At 36.2% G+C, this 17,210-nt stretch overlaps 1 protein-coding gene across 9 annotated transcripts in view; it reads right to left on the reverse strand.

Moving 5' to 3' along the window:
• Window positions 1–8,809: 8,809 nt before the first annotated feature.
• The window catches only part of Rim (Rab3 interacting molecule), a 47,900-nt gene continuing 39,499 nt past the window's right edge, over window positions 8,810–17,210 (reverse strand). For 6 of the 9 annotated variants that reach the window (XM_074086819.1, XM_074086857.1, XM_074086809.1 and 3 more), the window contains exons 19-22: window positions 12,286–12,448; window positions 12,010–12,207; window positions 9,171–9,305; window positions 8,810–9,092 (exon numbers count right to left, since the gene is read on the reverse strand). In XM_074086819.1, coding sequence (XP_073942920.1) covers window positions 9,090–9,092; window positions 9,171–9,305; window positions 12,010–12,207; window positions 12,286–12,448 — 499 coding nt within the window. In that variant the 3' untranslated portion in view covers window positions 8,810–9,089. Of the gene's footprint in view, window positions 9,093–9,170; window positions 9,306–12,009; window positions 12,208–12,285; window positions 12,449–15,986; window positions 16,099–17,210 lie in introns of those variants that run through there. The other 3 variants (XM_074086847.1, XM_074086838.1, XM_074086876.1) reach the window with 3 other exon arrangements.

Genomic DNA, 17,210 nt, shown 5'->3' on the forward strand with positions numbered 1-17,210 from the left:
CGGTTAAGTTACAGATTATACGTTACTTTAACCTGTCTTAAAAAAAGCCTGGCTGCCGATAGTGTAACTTATATTTGGTATTGTAATACTTTTTATATAATTTGTTTTACTTGCGAAATAAACTTTCTAATATTGTTTTATTAAATAAATCAAACCTAACGTGACCCAATGGACGTCATATACAATGAAAAATAACCCTGTAAAGTTTATATCTTAAATAAATCGAATATATTATCAGATGTAGCATTACACCAAATGTTACATTCATATCAAATGTTATAACTATCGAGCCGCACCTGCTTATGAATGAGCGGATTAGGTACGTCTCCATTTCCTATATTATTTTTATTAAGCGTATTTTTGGACTTACTTGAAAGAAATAGACTTAAGCTGATTCGCCATTTTCGTTAATTCGTCAGTTTCCCTAATTCGTCAATGCCATCAAAATCTTTGATTCGCCAATTTCCCTGATTGGCCAGTTTATTCAATAAGTCACTTTCACTAACTGCTCAATTCATGCAATGTATAGTCGCAGTAGATATTTATATGAAGTATATATAACTTAATGTAACAAGTAATATTCATGTATTGCTCAATCCTTTAATGGGTAACGGCATAACATCTTGAAAAACCCATACTGCAATAAATAAATGAATTATGAGTTAAGCTTCTATGAGTGGCCCGCCTGGCACAAAAATTATATAATACATTTTAATATTTTTTTTTTCTTTTTTACTTGTTGACATTGAATTTTCTGGCCCGCTGCATCATTACTGCAATACATTTGTGGCCGACACAGAATTAGGGTTAAGTACGGCTGGTCTAGATAATACACCAAAAAAGCCGGTCAAGAGCGTGTCGGACACGCCCAAGATAGGGTTATTACGATATTCCGTAGCCATTACGATACCATGTAGTAACATTTTTCTAAGAATATTGTATTTTGTTCGGAATCTTCTAAGTTTAGGTATATTTTATACCTGAGGCTGCTATTTACTCTTAAACTACATAAACATCTCAAGCAAACTTAGCCTTTATAATTTTCCTTGTAAGTTTGATATACTTACTACCATCATGTTTTTTTTTTCTAATTTTACTACCCACCGTTTAGATTTTAGAGGGCGAGGGAACACGCTCGATTTTACACTTTAAATTTGAATATTTTGCAAACAAATCACTGAATCGAAAAATCGTTTTAGCAACCCCCAAATGGTTACCAAATGATAACCTATCCGACGATACCCCACACTACAAAGGTGGATGCGACCGTGTCAGATATTAAGAGGGAACGTTAAGTGAACCCAAAAAAATCCTATTCAAATGACTGACGATTTGGACGCGACCAAAAGTCACTACTGAAAACTGATTTCTGAAAATGTAATAAAAAGACGTGACCTTAAAATACTCGAGCGCGTCAGATTTTTATACAGACGGTTCAGCTGGATGTCCTAGTCGTCCTAAATTAAAATCTGACAGTTATATGCAGGAAATTCGTTGATCTGACAATTGTTTCTTTGTTTTTTCTTAATTACTGAATTTTGGTGAAAAATTTGATAACACGTCTAGTTGAAAGACACGAAGATTATTGATTCGATCCAGTGGGTGTATATGCACGAATTTTGATGAAATCGGTTTGTTTACACTTTATTGACACAGCGTATACAAAAGCTGTTCAATTCATTACTCGTATTCGCTGGCAGTGGCAGATGACACAAACATCAAAACGTAACCAAGGAAACAAAAGCATGGACTAGATTCTAGTAGGATTATCTTCTAATGACTAGAAGATAATCCTACTAAATAAATAAACATCTACTGCAACTATACATTGCATGAAATGAGCAGTTAGTGAAAGTGACTTATTGAATAAACTGGCCAATCAGGGAAATTGACGAGTCAAAGTTTTGACGACTTAGGGAAACTAACGAATTAACGAAAATGGCGAATCGGGAAAATGACGAATTAAAGATTTTGATGGCAGTATTAGGAAAACTGACGAATTAACGAAAATGGCGAATCAGGGAAAATGACCAGTAGTGCACTAACTCCCCTGTTACACATGATCGTTAGTAGCACCAGAGCATGCTGCTATCGAGAAAATGCTACCTACTATGTGTGAACAGAACATGCTACTATCGAGCATGCTAGTTGATGCGGGGGTGGAAGGGGGAGAGGTAATAAGCAAGTGTGGACGCGTTTAATGAGCATGCTAGTATTGGTAGTGCCACGAGAGTTGCAAGCAAAAAAAAGTTTCTTTAAGTGAATTAGTTATAAATAATAGTAGATTATTGTCGTGGCCAGGAAGTAGGCAATTGCTGGCTGAGTATGAGTATTAAACGGACGAGCTTGCGAGTCCGTTTAAGTAATACGAAGCCAGCAATTGCTATTCCAGCCGAGACTAATTTAAAGCTTTTCTCAAAAATGGTGAATAATTCTGAAATAGAATACACTTTTTCTCAAAATATATTATAACATTTAATTTTATTCTTATATTTTTCTTATGCTTTCCCGCCTTTTTTTCATTAAAAATAAACTGCAGGTGTATTTTTCCACCGAAAACACCACAAGCTGTTTCAGACCCAATTGAAAAAGTCCGGAGTTCCAACAAAATATCTGATACCGGCCATTAGACTTGGCTGTATACGACTTGTGTCCATGGCCTTTTTAACTTTAAAAAAAAATTGTGACTGATTGCAGGCGCACTAATTCATTATTGTCGAGCTAGCGCGCCTGCAATCTTTTCAACTTTTTAATTTTTCGCTGACCATAAACTATGCACTTCACCTTCCGATATGTAAAGAATAATGTCAACTTTTACGGTCATTTTTGAGAAAATTAATTTTTGTTGTTGAATTTGCGAAAAGCCGTAACCACAGGGTTGGAACCGTAGGCCGTGGATTTTAAGATTTTTGGCCTGAAAGCCGTGTAACACTGTAATTGCCGTGGCACCACTGACATTTGAACTGACAGGAGCATGCTATCAAAAGGCATGTGTATCGGAGTGTTTGTTTTGAGCATGTTTATTTAAGCTGGGTCCACATTGGTATCATTTTGTCGTATCGTATCTCCGTCGCGTTGCGCCGACGCGTATCAAGATCGTTAGTGTGGACGCAAAAACAGCGCGATCATGCGGCGCGACGTATCTGATCGCTCGGAATCGATGTTGATACGCGTATATTATATACTTTGCACACTCGCGATCGAATACGCGTATCAAGATCAGTAAGTATGGACGTATTTTGATACTGTATCACGATACGACGTTATGATTTGATACGCGATACACCGTGATCGCTCTCGAGGCGGTTTTTCCCCGATCATCAAAGGGGATACGGATAGTCCACACTTAATGATACGGCGTTATGATACGATACGCTGCTAAGCTACGGTTAGTATGGACGCATTTTTTTACACGACGATGCTAGTGATACGGTGTGCCCAAAGTGAGCATCCATACTTAGGATTAGGATTCGCGAGCTCGATACGATACGCAAGATTGTCATCGGCAAAATGATACAAATGTGGACCCAGCTCTAGGAGCATACTCAAAACTAGCATGCTTATTGCTAGCAAATGTAAACAGTCCATGAACATGCTCATTAGTGGTATGCTCATAAGCATGCTAGTAAAGAGCATGTGTAACAGTAGCTTTAATATACAGGATGTTCGGCACATGGACCGTCAATTTTTTTTGGGATATTGTTGGGGTTATTTACTATATTTTCACTCTTGGAACTTGGATCCTAAGGGTCACGGTTTTGGAGATATGATTTTTAGGGTTCCGTACCCAAAGGGTGCCATCGGAACCCTATTACTGAGACTGCGCTGTCTGTCTGTCTGTCTGTCTGTCCGTCCGTCCGTCCGTCCGTCCGTCAGTCTGTCACAGGGCTCTATCTCTGAAGCCGTAAAAGTTAGACACTTGAAATTTTCACAGATTAAGTATTACTGTGGCCGCTATAACAACAAATACTAAAAATAAAATAAAGTTACAAATTAAAGAGGGTCATACAAGAAACGTGTTTTTTTTCAGCGTTGTTTGGTTGCTAGGCGTTATTAGCTGTTGCTAAGGCGACCGAGACCTTTAAGTTTGTGATTTTAATGATGTTTTACAAAAGCTTCGATAATATAATATAGTGACTGTCTGATTGTGTGGTTTATTCGTTTTTGTGCAAAATTAATAAAGCAATTTATGAACCACAAACCTCAACGAAGCCAACTTTGATAAAGCGCTCGCCAAATCCACACCGTATAAATCACTATGTTTGTTTGTTTTTTACACTAAGAAAAATCATACTAAGTATTTAACACTATTTACAAGGTTTATAAAACAGTTTAAAACGAACGTCGAACTTCTTATTATTGAATTACACAACATACGAAGTCCGCCGAATGAACCGCGCTGACACCTTTTTTTTTGAGCCGCGCGCAGCGTGTTTGGGGCAATGGTTTCAGAAGCAAACAGCCAGAACCAAAGAGGATGAGAATTCAAATTGTTTTTTATTCGAAATACTTGCACAAGTGCTTACATTTCGGCGATATTTTTATTTCGGTCAAATCTTGGAAGCTAAATTTGACCCACTTCCAGTGGTCCGATCGACTTGAAATATGGCATACTTATGAAAATTTGGTGACAATACAATAATCTGGTAGTGACATCTTGGTGGTCCTGCCAGGATCGTCTCTGCAGGAGGGAACTCCTCAATAGTTAATAGTACCGACTTGAAATTTGGTACAGATATTACTTTAGACGACAATGCAAGTACAGTCAACAAAAAGTACATTCGGCAAAAAAAGCTTGTATTAAAAATGAAATTTGTAACAAAAACTTATTACAAGCATTATATTTATTTGCAGTGTAATGTAACTTATGTTTGCTCGGGTGGAATCTTTCAACTCAAATTTGAAGTGGATATCTTCAACCGATTGAGCTGAAATTTTACACTCATGTATAAATCCGATGACAGTGCAATATTATTATAACATGGAGTTCTGATGATAAAGCTAGCGGGTGACCATAGGAACTCTGTGATAAACGACACGACCGCATCGAGTTTGGACTCGTTTGTCGTCTTGAAGAGTAAGTACTTTGGTAACCAGGGACAAAATGTAGGTACGGTCAGCAAAATAAAACTTATATTAGAAGAATTTTAAGAAAAACTTTTACTGAACTTTTTACGGAACCCTTCATGTACGAGTCCGACTCGCACGTGACCATTTTTTGTTAAATGTTTTTTCTTACAATTCCCGAGATCCCGCCTTTAAACGTTCGTATTTTTTTATTAATGCATGTAAATGTATTATTTTTTTGTAGGTATTTACTACTGGTAATACATGCTTGTTCAATTAAAAATAGTTCTTATTATAATTCATAGTCTCAAAGGGACGTACGAGGATTTTAATTCCAAAAAATTACTGATTGTGTCAAAAAAAATCCTACTTCGAAAATCAATTATTAAGAAAAAAAGGACAATTGAGCAGTTCGTTTTCTTTACGAGCATATCTAAAAAAGTTTGGACATTTGATTTACGACTTCGATTTGGGTAAAAATTTGCAGGTAGATTGAGTGAACGATATTGAGTTAAACTAACATAGTCTCCCGAAATGTTCCAATTAATTTGTATGGAAAGTTCCTTTTTTGTTACCGCAAATCTATAGAGTTTTGGTAACAAAAAAGGATATATTTTTATTGCAAGACCACAGTTAACAAGTTATATATATAACTACAGACTATTATGTGCCTCATAGGCATGCAAAATTTTGACATATTTATTTAGAGCTACAAAAATCCATAAAAATATTAAACAATATGTAGATAGCTACATTTAAACAATAAAAAGAAAAACTTAACACATTTAACATAAACATATAACTTAGTAGTTGTATATATAGGTATCTTTACTATATATCAGGCATCTTTTATTTTTAAGTATCTAACTAAAATATTAACTACAATGGTATCATAGCACTTAAGGAGTAGATCTACGAGTAAACTTAATTTATAAAATTTGTTATAAGACTATTATTCATTGCCTATCTAAGTATTCTTTAACGGAATAAAAAAAAATATCTACTAGCCATTCGGTAAGTACTGTTTTGAATTTACTTAAATGACATGTCTGTATGTGACTTGGTAAGCTGTTGTATATTTTGATAGCCATACATAAATCATTTTTTCCATAAACTTCTAATTTTACTAGTGGTAGTTGTAGCCTATCCTTATGCCGAGTTGCTCTGGGCAAGCAATGGTAATTTTTTTGACAAAATATTCAGGATGTTCTCTAACCAAAACGCAAATATAACCTTATAATACAAACAAATATAATACAAACCAATTGGTCGTCCACTCACTCCACGTCCACTGGTAATATGTAGAGTGATCGTTCACTCTACATATTACCTGCAAATTTTTATCCAAATCGGAGTCGCAAATCAAATACACAAACTTTTTTAGAAATGCTCTTAAATTAATTCTCTAGCTTATGACCTTTCTAACGATATGCTACACATGGATAAAAAATAAGTCTGAGTCAAATTACTTGGATATTCCGTCCATAGGGCGGAAATTGTTCGGAGTCAGCGAGTAAAGCAACTTTATTTTTTAGATCGTTTTTAGAAAAAAATGCTGGGACAAATTGAACTTTATTTAATACGGGTATGATTTTATTTATCACCTAATAAATGCGTTTTCGGCGACCTAATAAATAATATTTGTTCCTTAAATAGTAAATATGTCATTTAAATTGAATCACCAAATAATATTAAAACGGTTACCTAAATATTATTTAAAAATTACTGTGAAATAATATTGGTCATCAAATAATAATATTGGGTTCCAAATAATAGATGTGTCACTAAAACTGAATCACCAAACAATATAGAAATGGCTTCCTAAAAATTATATATTCACTGGAAAATAATATCGATCATCAAATAATTGAACTGAAATTTGACGATAATGATATGACAATGAACGAAATCATAATATCTTCTCACCAATAACACCAATTGACCCAGTCCCAAACTAAGCAAAGTTTGTTCTACGGGTGCTAGCTAAACAACGGGTAGACACAATATAAATATCCAAGACTCAAGTACCTACTACATACAAACATTTATATTCATCATACAATGCTCGCTCGGCTCGCACACTGAGGGTCGCAGTTCCACCTAACACTCCTCGCTTCGCTTGTCCTCGTACCTAACCAGACCTGCCTTAGTAGAATAGATAGAAGCATCGAATTAAGGAACTGATCTATTTAATAGGTGACAGAGCTATTATTTTGGTGATCGAATTTTGATGATCTAACTATAATTTAGGATACAGGTTTATATTAATCTGATGACTCATACTTAGAGACAGATTTGATTAATTTGATGACTATAATCAAACTATAATTTAGGATACAGGTTTATATATTAATCATATGACTCATACTTAGAGACAGATTTGATTAATTTGATGACCAATATATTTCTTAGGGATTGATATAATAACTAGGACAGCATTTATTGCAGCATATTAGTACGGAATTCTATACTGGGCGTGGCCAGATACGTACTTGGCCGGTTTTTTAATACATGAATGTTGTGGAAGCATTAAATGTAAAATCTGCAAGGCGTCTAAAGAAATTCCGCACGGTGCTACGATTTATTTGGTGACAGGCTTAGTGAATCTTGTTCACGTACAGAAAAGTTATTTATTTTTTAATTAACAGAAATTTGCTATGTTCTGTATACAAAAACCTATATTAATAATTTCGTACCGGTCTACGGTAGACTCGAACGACATGCACATCAAATTGAAGAGCGTAAAAAATTAGTCAATCCGAGTCGACAACTTGTAGGCGGAAAATTCGGATTATCGAGTATTTTCAATATAAACTTGAATAAATTACTAAGTATATAATGGCGCTGCGAAGTTAAAAATGTCAATGTCATCACATCAAAGTGGCGTTAGTGTCACGCTTAGACTATAGGTGTCACGTCATCACGTGTCACAGGTTTGCATTTCGTTCTCAATGAGGGCTATCGTTTTTTGTCTCACTAGATGGCGCACTGTTGCGTGAGGTTTTTAAGTATGGCTTTCAAAGTCTGTTATTACGGGCGTGAAAACAAAGTTTAGATTAAAATCATATTTAATACACCTTAAAACCGTACCATAAAAATATCGATCATGCCACAGTGTTGCATAGTTCCTGTTTTGTTCGGAAAAAGGGAGGACTAAGGTTTCCGAAAGACAAAACTGTCTCAAAACACAGACATTCATTGCCCCGGAACGCATATTTGCCATAATTAATTTCAGGTATTGCAAAATATTCACAAAATTATTCTAATTATAAATAAACCCGCGTAGCTCACCCAAAAACTATGAGATTTGACATTTCGGAGACCTCACGCTACACTAGCGCCTCTAGTGGCGAATTCATTTGCGATAGCCCTCATTGTGACCTCTTAAGCCCCACACACGGTACGATTCGTCGATTTTCATCAGATCGATCGTACAGACGAATCGTACCGTATATGGGGCCTTTAGGTCTAATTTCTTTGATTATGAGACAGAGACATCATAGTTATTTGGGCAAATAAGATTTAGGAGAAATATCTACTAGAGAAATACCGATACGTAGGTTAGCTGTGAAAGTACGTTTGTGATAATATTAAGGCTGGGAAAGTTTTTACACTGGCAAAAAAAAAATTTCAAACATGTTATTATGAGTCTACATTTTACCCGAGCGAAGCCGGGTTTTCATCTAGTATAATAATATTGCAGAGGACAGGAGAAGGGAATGAATACATCAACATTTGCAATTTGGCTTTTATTTTAATACTTAATTACATATTATTGAGTACACTATACATTTGTTTCATTGCTATAAAATGCTATCTATTCAAAACTCCGGTAGGCATTTCAAAAGAAAATTGATAATATAAATAATTTTAACTTTCGTTTTATAGAAAACTTCCTTTATTCAAGATATTTTGCGTTTTATGATGATATTAAAGCAGTATCACTAAATTTATTATTTGGACAATTTAATTTTTATTCTGATAGGTTCTTCAAACATTATAAAGGCGGTAGTTAGCCTCCGTTACTGAAAAAGAAAAACTGTATGTTAAGCAACGAATTGTCGCAAGAATCAATACCTACACTATCGGGCGTCCGTACTCACCAAAGAAACTGTTCCGAAGAGCTTGTACCATCCTATAACAATATTGGAGAGGTTCAGGTCATCGAGCATAATCTGCGCCACTCCCATGAACACCTTTTTACCCTCGATACGCCCGTAGTCGCCCCATACAGTAACCTGAAAAATACGCTATTTATAGCATATGACATATAAAAGACAGTCTATTAAACTGTTTGGATTTTACTAAAGTAAGTTAGTGAAGATTTTCAAGACTAAGAAGTGTTAATATAAACCAAGTTGGTATGATGTTTTAACCCCTCGTAAGCGGGAACTAAAAAAAAAAGTACTGAATGGGGAATGGATGAAAATTTTAGAAACGCTTTTACTCTTCCTAATTAACAGAAAAAAATATGAGATTTTTAAGTAGCATCAATTAATTTTAAGAAATTAAAGAGTTTTCTTTACCACCGAATTACGATAGCCCGGTTGGTTACGGGTTGTTCCATAGCTCAGAACAAAATAATAAAAAATGTGTCTTTGACTCGTTCGTTTTGACAGGTGACACCTTTACCGGTCCGGATAATACCAACATGGAAATACCGGGTGCGCATTTTTTCATATAACATTTTAAGTCGTATTATCGGAAGTCCGAAAATGTTTCTCATACCATTTTACATCATAACGATCAGTCTTCATAATTTTTTTAAATACTAACGATCGAAACTCATAATCATCGGAATTCATAATATCACTAATTATACAACTTGTTCAGACTAATATTGGTTTTCATATATTTTCTTATACTAACGATTTAAACTCCTAATCATTCTTATTCATAACGCTAATATTCATAACTTTGTTAATACTAATATTTGTTTTCAATATATTTCTTAATCATAAGTGTTATTTATGTGCATTATTGACGCGCAGGGACTTGGAAAATTTTCGATGGTGCGAAATGATGTATTTAATGAAGGACTCTAACGAAGGACTCCGTTAGGTACGACGACGAGCGAAGCGAGGAGGAGTGTTAGGCAGAACTGTGACTTAACAGCGCGCGAGCGAAGCGAGCGTGCCGCGGTAGCGGCCGGCGTAGCGCCAGCACCGAACATATTTCTCAACTTATACTAATATAATATAAATAATTACAAAATATCCATAGGACTAAAACTACTCTTAAATTAAAATACCTAAAACTAAAACTTTAATTAAAAAAGAGAGGTGGGCCTCTTGGCATGGTGCCCATCATTCCCGCGTTGAACTGCGATTGAGATTCTTTGCGCGAGAAAGCTGCCGGCGCGAGGGTTGCCTGTTGCCTCCCTTAACCTATTTCTGAGCTCCCTGTGTAGCTCCAGCGCACCCTTACCCCAAGGACCTAGAGTCTCGACGCCGAAAGCAAAGAAATGATGTTGGGCGCCGAGACAGCTATATTATGTGACCTTGAGGCGTTCCCGGGCGTCTGCCGCCGCCCCCGCACATTTGGTAGTTGCTGGTAGGTAGGACGCCGCCAGGGTATCTGTACAGGTAGCGTCCCACACCAGCGCACGGCCAGTCTTCCAGGGTATCAACGACATTCCGTCAGGGCGCTTGCCATCGCTCCGTACAATCTGGGGCTCCAGAGCAGCGGGAACGTTGGCACTAACGAGCGCCCTTCTGAGAATGTCGCTGAGAGCCACCTCTCTTTTTTAATTAAAGTTTTAGTTTTAGTTATTTTCATTTAATAGTAGTTTTAGTCCTATGGATATTTTGTATTTTCTTAATATTTTCTTAATAAAAGTTACACTTCAATATAAATAATTAACGATAATTAATTATTATTATTATTTATTTAATTACTTTCTTTTCTTTTTTTTCCGTTTAGATTTTTTGATATTTTGTATTTTTTTTATTGTGTAATTGTTTTTTTAGTAATTTTTTAAAAGTAATTTTGTTTTTTGTCATTTTCTGGTAAGTATGCTTTGTAATTTAATTCGACTTTGTTTTGTTTAAAAAGCGATTTAAGTACTTAAATCTAATTTTGAATAGGTAGTTACCGTTATGAAAAACAAAAAAAAACGATTTAAGTAAATCTAATTTTGAATAGGTAGTTACCGTTATGAAAAACAATATTATGAGTTCAAATGTTTTTTATTAATGTTATTATTAATAAGAAGATTATGATATTCGTCTGTTATGAAGGAAAATTTTCTGAAAAACAACATTATGAGTTGAGATGTGTTCTTAGTAATGACATTGAGTAAAAAAATATGAAAACTGTCTGTTATGAGTTCCGGTTTTAGTAATAAACATTTATGAACAAAAAAAGCATGAGGAAAAAAATTTTGAAGTGTGATTATTATGAACACAAATGGGTAGTAAAATAAAAAATAGGAATAAGAATTTGATGAGATTCAATATGGACCCGGAAATACCGACCCTGTTTTTCACGTACACGCCCATTGCAACTGACATGAGCTTCTATGTGTGTGTACATGAAAAACAGGGTCGATATTTCCATGTAGGTATTATCCGGGCCGGTAAAGAGTGTCACCTGTGAAAACGAACGAGTCAAAGACACATAAATTCTTTTTTAAAGTTTTTTGTTCTGGGCTATGGAACAACCCGTAACCGACCGGACTTGTCGAATTTGTCGGTAATGAAAACTCTTTCATTTTTTTTTTAATAATTGATGCTACTTAAAAATTTGATATTTGTTTCTGTTAATCAGAAAGGTTATGCCTATCGATAAAAAACTTTCAAGCGTTTCTAAAATTTTCATCCATTCCCCATTCTAGTCTCATCTGTTTTACTAAGCACAAAGTCTGCGGATAAAAAAATAGTCTTAAATTTGACACGGATCCGTGTCTTAAGCAAACGATTCAGTAATAGTGCAGTTCCTTACTTGCAACACACATCCTTTGAAGTTCTCTCGAAACGTGAGCGTCTGCTGGTAGAGAGGATCGAGGGTTCTGCGAGCGGTGGTGGTTTTAGCTTTAGCGACGCATCGCTTGCCACTGACGAGGTAAACCTTTACGTAAGGCGCTGGAAGAGTACGGCTGCCCTGCCGGGCTTGGAGTCCACGAGCTCGAATGACCTCCACCTGAAAGTTTCAGAACTGAATTTAGACGACTGTCTATATCACATGTGTGTACGAAAGCACAAAGGGAATTAAGAGTACCTCAAGGAAGCCTTTTTGGTAACACATGGAAAGTTGAACGTCGCCTAGTGTAGGCGCTCCGAGCAGCTGTCGTCCAACCAGCTGGCCCGGACCCAGTCCGTCAATGAAGTCCGACAAGCCTCCGCCGTCCGAGGAGCCGGAGCCACGCATCCCCGGTGACCATCTGCCAAATCGGTTATTCGATAATACCTATAGGCGTAAAGTCATGCATTGTCATCTCATATCCAACTTATACAGTTAAGACAGGGGCACAATATGTAAATTTTATATTTGAGTTTACCATACCCACTAAACACATATAATATCGCATGCAAAGGTAATTGGAAATGTAGACAATTGAAAATTAAAATATCAAGGGCGAAGCGAAAAAGCATTAACGTGTCCAGGGGCGGCCCTAACCTGTCCAAAGTTTGTGTGATTGGCACTCACAACTCGGTATAAATTAATGCAGTTGGCCTTTGATGAGGGCTTCGTGACTCTAAGGGGCTGTTTCACCATCCGATTAGTGTTAACTGACGGTTAACTGTGATGTCGTCTCTATTTGTTTTGTTCGAATAGACGGAGACGGCATCACATTTAACCGTCGGTTAACGCTAATCAATGGATGGTGAAACAGCCCCTAAATAACGCAATCTGCTGACATGTTAAGATCGCCCTTAAATTTTTTAACCAGAGTCAATCAAGTTTTTGGTGTTGGTGTACTTTTTAATCAATACAAAGTCCTAGTAGATAAATGGTTGATTTATTTAATGAATAATTAATTAATCAATCATTATTTGACACATATTTCCTTTGTTGGCGTATTTTAGGATTTTTTAAGTAGTTAGCCGTTAGGACTGGCACTTGGATGCTCGTCATTCATATAAATACATAAACATAAGATAGCAAAACACCAAAAAGTTTATCGACCCAGTTACGGAATGCTTGTAATTTAGCTACGAGCGGGATCAGTGCTCGTAGTAATTTAGTTATACTTGAAACAGTAGCCATCGTTTCGCCCAGTTTTAAACGCATTTACCTACATAGTGAATGTTTTTCTATGACTGCCTTCATCGGTAAAATCACACCCACACACACACACACACACACACACACACACACACACACACACACACATACACATCACTCCTTTATTCCCAAAATGGGGTAGGCAGAGCACACGAAACGTTACCGCTTCGGAGCCACTTTTAGCAATTTTAGGTTTTAAGTTTGACGAAAACGGTACAATAGTGACAGGTTGCTAGTCTGTCGCCTACGGTATACCTTAACCTATATCCTCAGTCGCCTCTTACGACATCCACGGAAGAAATTGAGAGGTGTAATTCTAACCCGACACGACACGGGTTAAATACACGGACTTTAATTAAATAGGTACGTAATTCTAAATTTAACTCTTTGTTTTCTCGCTATGCATTGGTCTTATTTCAGATAGTAATCATTTGAAAGTTTAAAACTATAAAACAGTCCAATACTTATTCTGTATTCACATTTAATTGTAATGTTAGTAACAATTATTGTCACGAGCGAGCGATATCAAAAAAATAGAAAAATTTAGTGATGTGTAATAATTACCTTCATGTAAATTAACCGGACTTGAAAGAATGCATAGTGCGTAGAGTATAACCATTAGTTGACGCGTCGTGAATATAAACAGACGGTATACATAACTAAGGTACAATAATGCAAATTTCGACTAAAGAACTGTCAATCACTGTTTACAACAATTTCTACTATGCAAACTTTGAAACATGGCTTAGTATGGGGTGTAGAATGTAAAAGGAGTACAGTCCTTATATAACGGAAAAGTTGCAAAAGCGATAAATAATAGTTCCAAATCCCTTCTGATTGGCGCTAGAGTAGCAAGAATATTTGAAATAATTGAGTAAGTATGTCCTGAAATACCTGCTGTGAGAACACATGGACAAAGATTGAACTTTCGTGATCTGTAAAAAGCAAGTATTTAGTGATTTTACAGTGATTATCGTTATAAAGCTTCCTTTAAAATTAACCCGCTTGCTACTGTGGCGTCGTCTATTGAACTCATTAACTAATTCCTTTCCACGGAGACTCTCCTCCTTTTTAATTCTATACACTCCATACCTTTAAGACTAACTTCAAGATGAAACGAGATATTGATATTTTAAATAAGTGTAAATGACATAGTGTCTTATGGTTATGGCAGTAAAGAAATTTCTTGGCCGACTACATCACGTATAAAAATATTTTATGTCTATCTTCCAAGCACGAATCAAACGTACTCATAGCGTACCTCTTTTTTTTATTATCCACTACGTATTCAATATTTAAGCTTAGGTAGGTACATTATATAGATAACCAGTACCTAAGACAATCAAGTTGTACAACAAGTAGGCACCTAAGCTTTACTAATTAATACGCAAGTTCGATTTTCGTGCGATGCTAATATATTATACGAAGCTGGAACTTTTTTCTCGGAAAACTACATATATTAATTATACAAACCAATGCAACAATTCTAAAATCGAAAATCAAAGTTTTGTGGTTCCTATCGGGCATGTTTATACTACAGTAATGAAAACTTATTTTCAACTAGTAATGACTCTAAAAGGAGCCCACTAGACCTTGATTTTCAAAGCTACCACAGAATAAGAATAATTGTAAAAATTACAACAGACAATGACAACATTGATACAATAGTGAAGAAGAGGGCGGTAGTCTTTCAGATGCATCGATTGGTTAAAGTCAAGGTTCCTATGTGAAAAATACTTAAGGAAAATTTAAGGCATATAGGAGAGTAAATGGAGCAGGTGCTAGAGAGTCACTAAAGCATGTTTTTTTTACGGAATATAAATACAAATTGCTTTATTATTTGTGCGTCGTTTCAAAGAAAGGCGCTAAGAGTAAATTACTAAAAGTAGGTATATACTTCTTGTGTTAGATACTAAGTGACATGAAAAATAACAATATTATGATTCGTAAGTCAAATATAATACATTAGTAGGTATACTATACTTCTGGATATGATTTCTAACTAGTACCTATAGAGCATCCGAGTAGACTAGTTATAATATAATATGAACCATCATTTTACAACGAATTAAACTTTTCGCAGCTTTAAAATTGCTTCCTATTGTTACGAGTACATTATTTAATGAACAAAATAATGGCGGCTATTTATGAAATGTAGTGATAAAAGTGAAACATGCATTGGGAGTTCAGTAAGAGGTGTGTGGTGTGAGTGGTAGTGAATGTACATTGATCAGACATAAATTGAAGTTTGGTCAAATAATCCAAAATAATAAATTAGTGCAAACATCATAGGCTTTTAAATTCAGGCAACATTTAATTTCCAACCACAGTCGTGCATTTTAAAGGTAGAAAGGAGTCTCAGACCCCTAGCAAACAGAACTCCGTCTCGCTATCGACTCGGAAACAATGCCACCAGACTTGTGACACGAGGGATTAAAAATAGTTAAAGGTATCACAGTATCGAAGGTGTGCGTTGCCTAAGCGAGAGAAGACTGGTGCGTGCTGAACGTGAACAAAAAGAATGAAGTGAGAAACACCAATAGTCCGATATCATGCGCTTACAAGACGAGAGGCATACAGAGAGGGGTAGAGTAGAAGACGCGAGCAACATCAATGCGCACATAAAAGAAACGAGATCGGCGGGTAGTCAGCGGACAGCGGCTTGGGTCGGAGCGGACGAGCGAGCGACTTACGAGGATCCCTCCGAGCTAGATATGGAGACGAGGCTGGCGGCGTACACCTCGTGCGAGCGCTGGAAGGTGGTGGTAGCGGGGCTGGAGCGCTTGCGTCGCGCGCCGCCGCCTTCTACGCGGACAAGCGCGGTGTCAGCGGCGGACGGCGACGGCGGCGCGCGCGCACCGCCGCCGCGCCGCCGCGACGCCGCTCACAACACAACGTCACAAAACATTTAGTACCCACTATTAATTCGTTCAACGGTCCGAAAACATTCTAATTTATGTATACATAGCTTATCGATATCGCAAACGATGTGATTTTTTACAGTGACCAATATAGCATAACGTCATCGTCAATTGGATGATATTTCGTTTTCAAAATGTACGTCTATTGAATGAAGCAATATTAGATGAGTGTGCGTAGAATTGAGGTCCCTACCCTAGAGGGTATTTAGAAAACTATATAAGTAATAATTTTCAAGATTCGCTGTTTTGAAAAGCTCAACAGTCGAGAATTTTAATTCATTATAGTAGGTTAGTACTGAGATTTGGAATGTTGCCTATTAAAAATTACCTTTCCCTTGTAGATTTACTTAATGAAACAATATAATAACAAATGAAGGGTCCAGGGAAAAAACATGTCTAAGTAGTCACCGTTTTTAAAGTTGAGATTTTAATCTCAAAATGTAGCTCGAAAAGTACTATGACTTACCATTGAATTAAAATAATTAAATAATCTGAAAACAATATAAAATATAATGAGCGGCAAAAAATGCAGAATCGGTAATTTTTTATGAAGAGTGGGTGGGCCACATTTTGTGCCGCTGAGTATATATATTTTTTAACATTTAAAGAAATTGTAACTACAATGTACTGTACTAACTTTCAAACCGCAATAAATAACTCAAAAAGTTGCTTAGGTGACTAGACATGTTCTTTCCGTGGACCCTTCATATTTTCATGGAGCAATTTAGTAAAGTTAGTATTTAACTTGGAGTTTATTTTTCCGGTTATGATTAAAAATGCGCAGAAAAGCAGTCCTGAATTTTCCGTAGTCAAAATTAAAAAAAGGGAACCCCTATAAGTAATTTCGTCCTGTCCACCTATCTCTCCTTGTGACCGTGGGTCACAGGCATTTTACTTGGAAGCTATTAAAGCTGAGTTTTAAAGGTAGTTTTTGGAAAGAGAGTAGTCAGTGGTCTAAGCAGCAACTGATGTAAGTAGTAAGTAGTCTTAGAAGCA

This window comes from Choristoneura fumiferana, chromosome Z (assembly GCF_025370935.1).
Source record: "Choristoneura fumiferana chromosome Z, NRCan_CFum_1, whole genome shotgun sequence".
NCBI lineage: Eukaryota > Metazoa > Arthropoda > Insecta > Lepidoptera > Tortricidae > Choristoneura > Choristoneura fumiferana.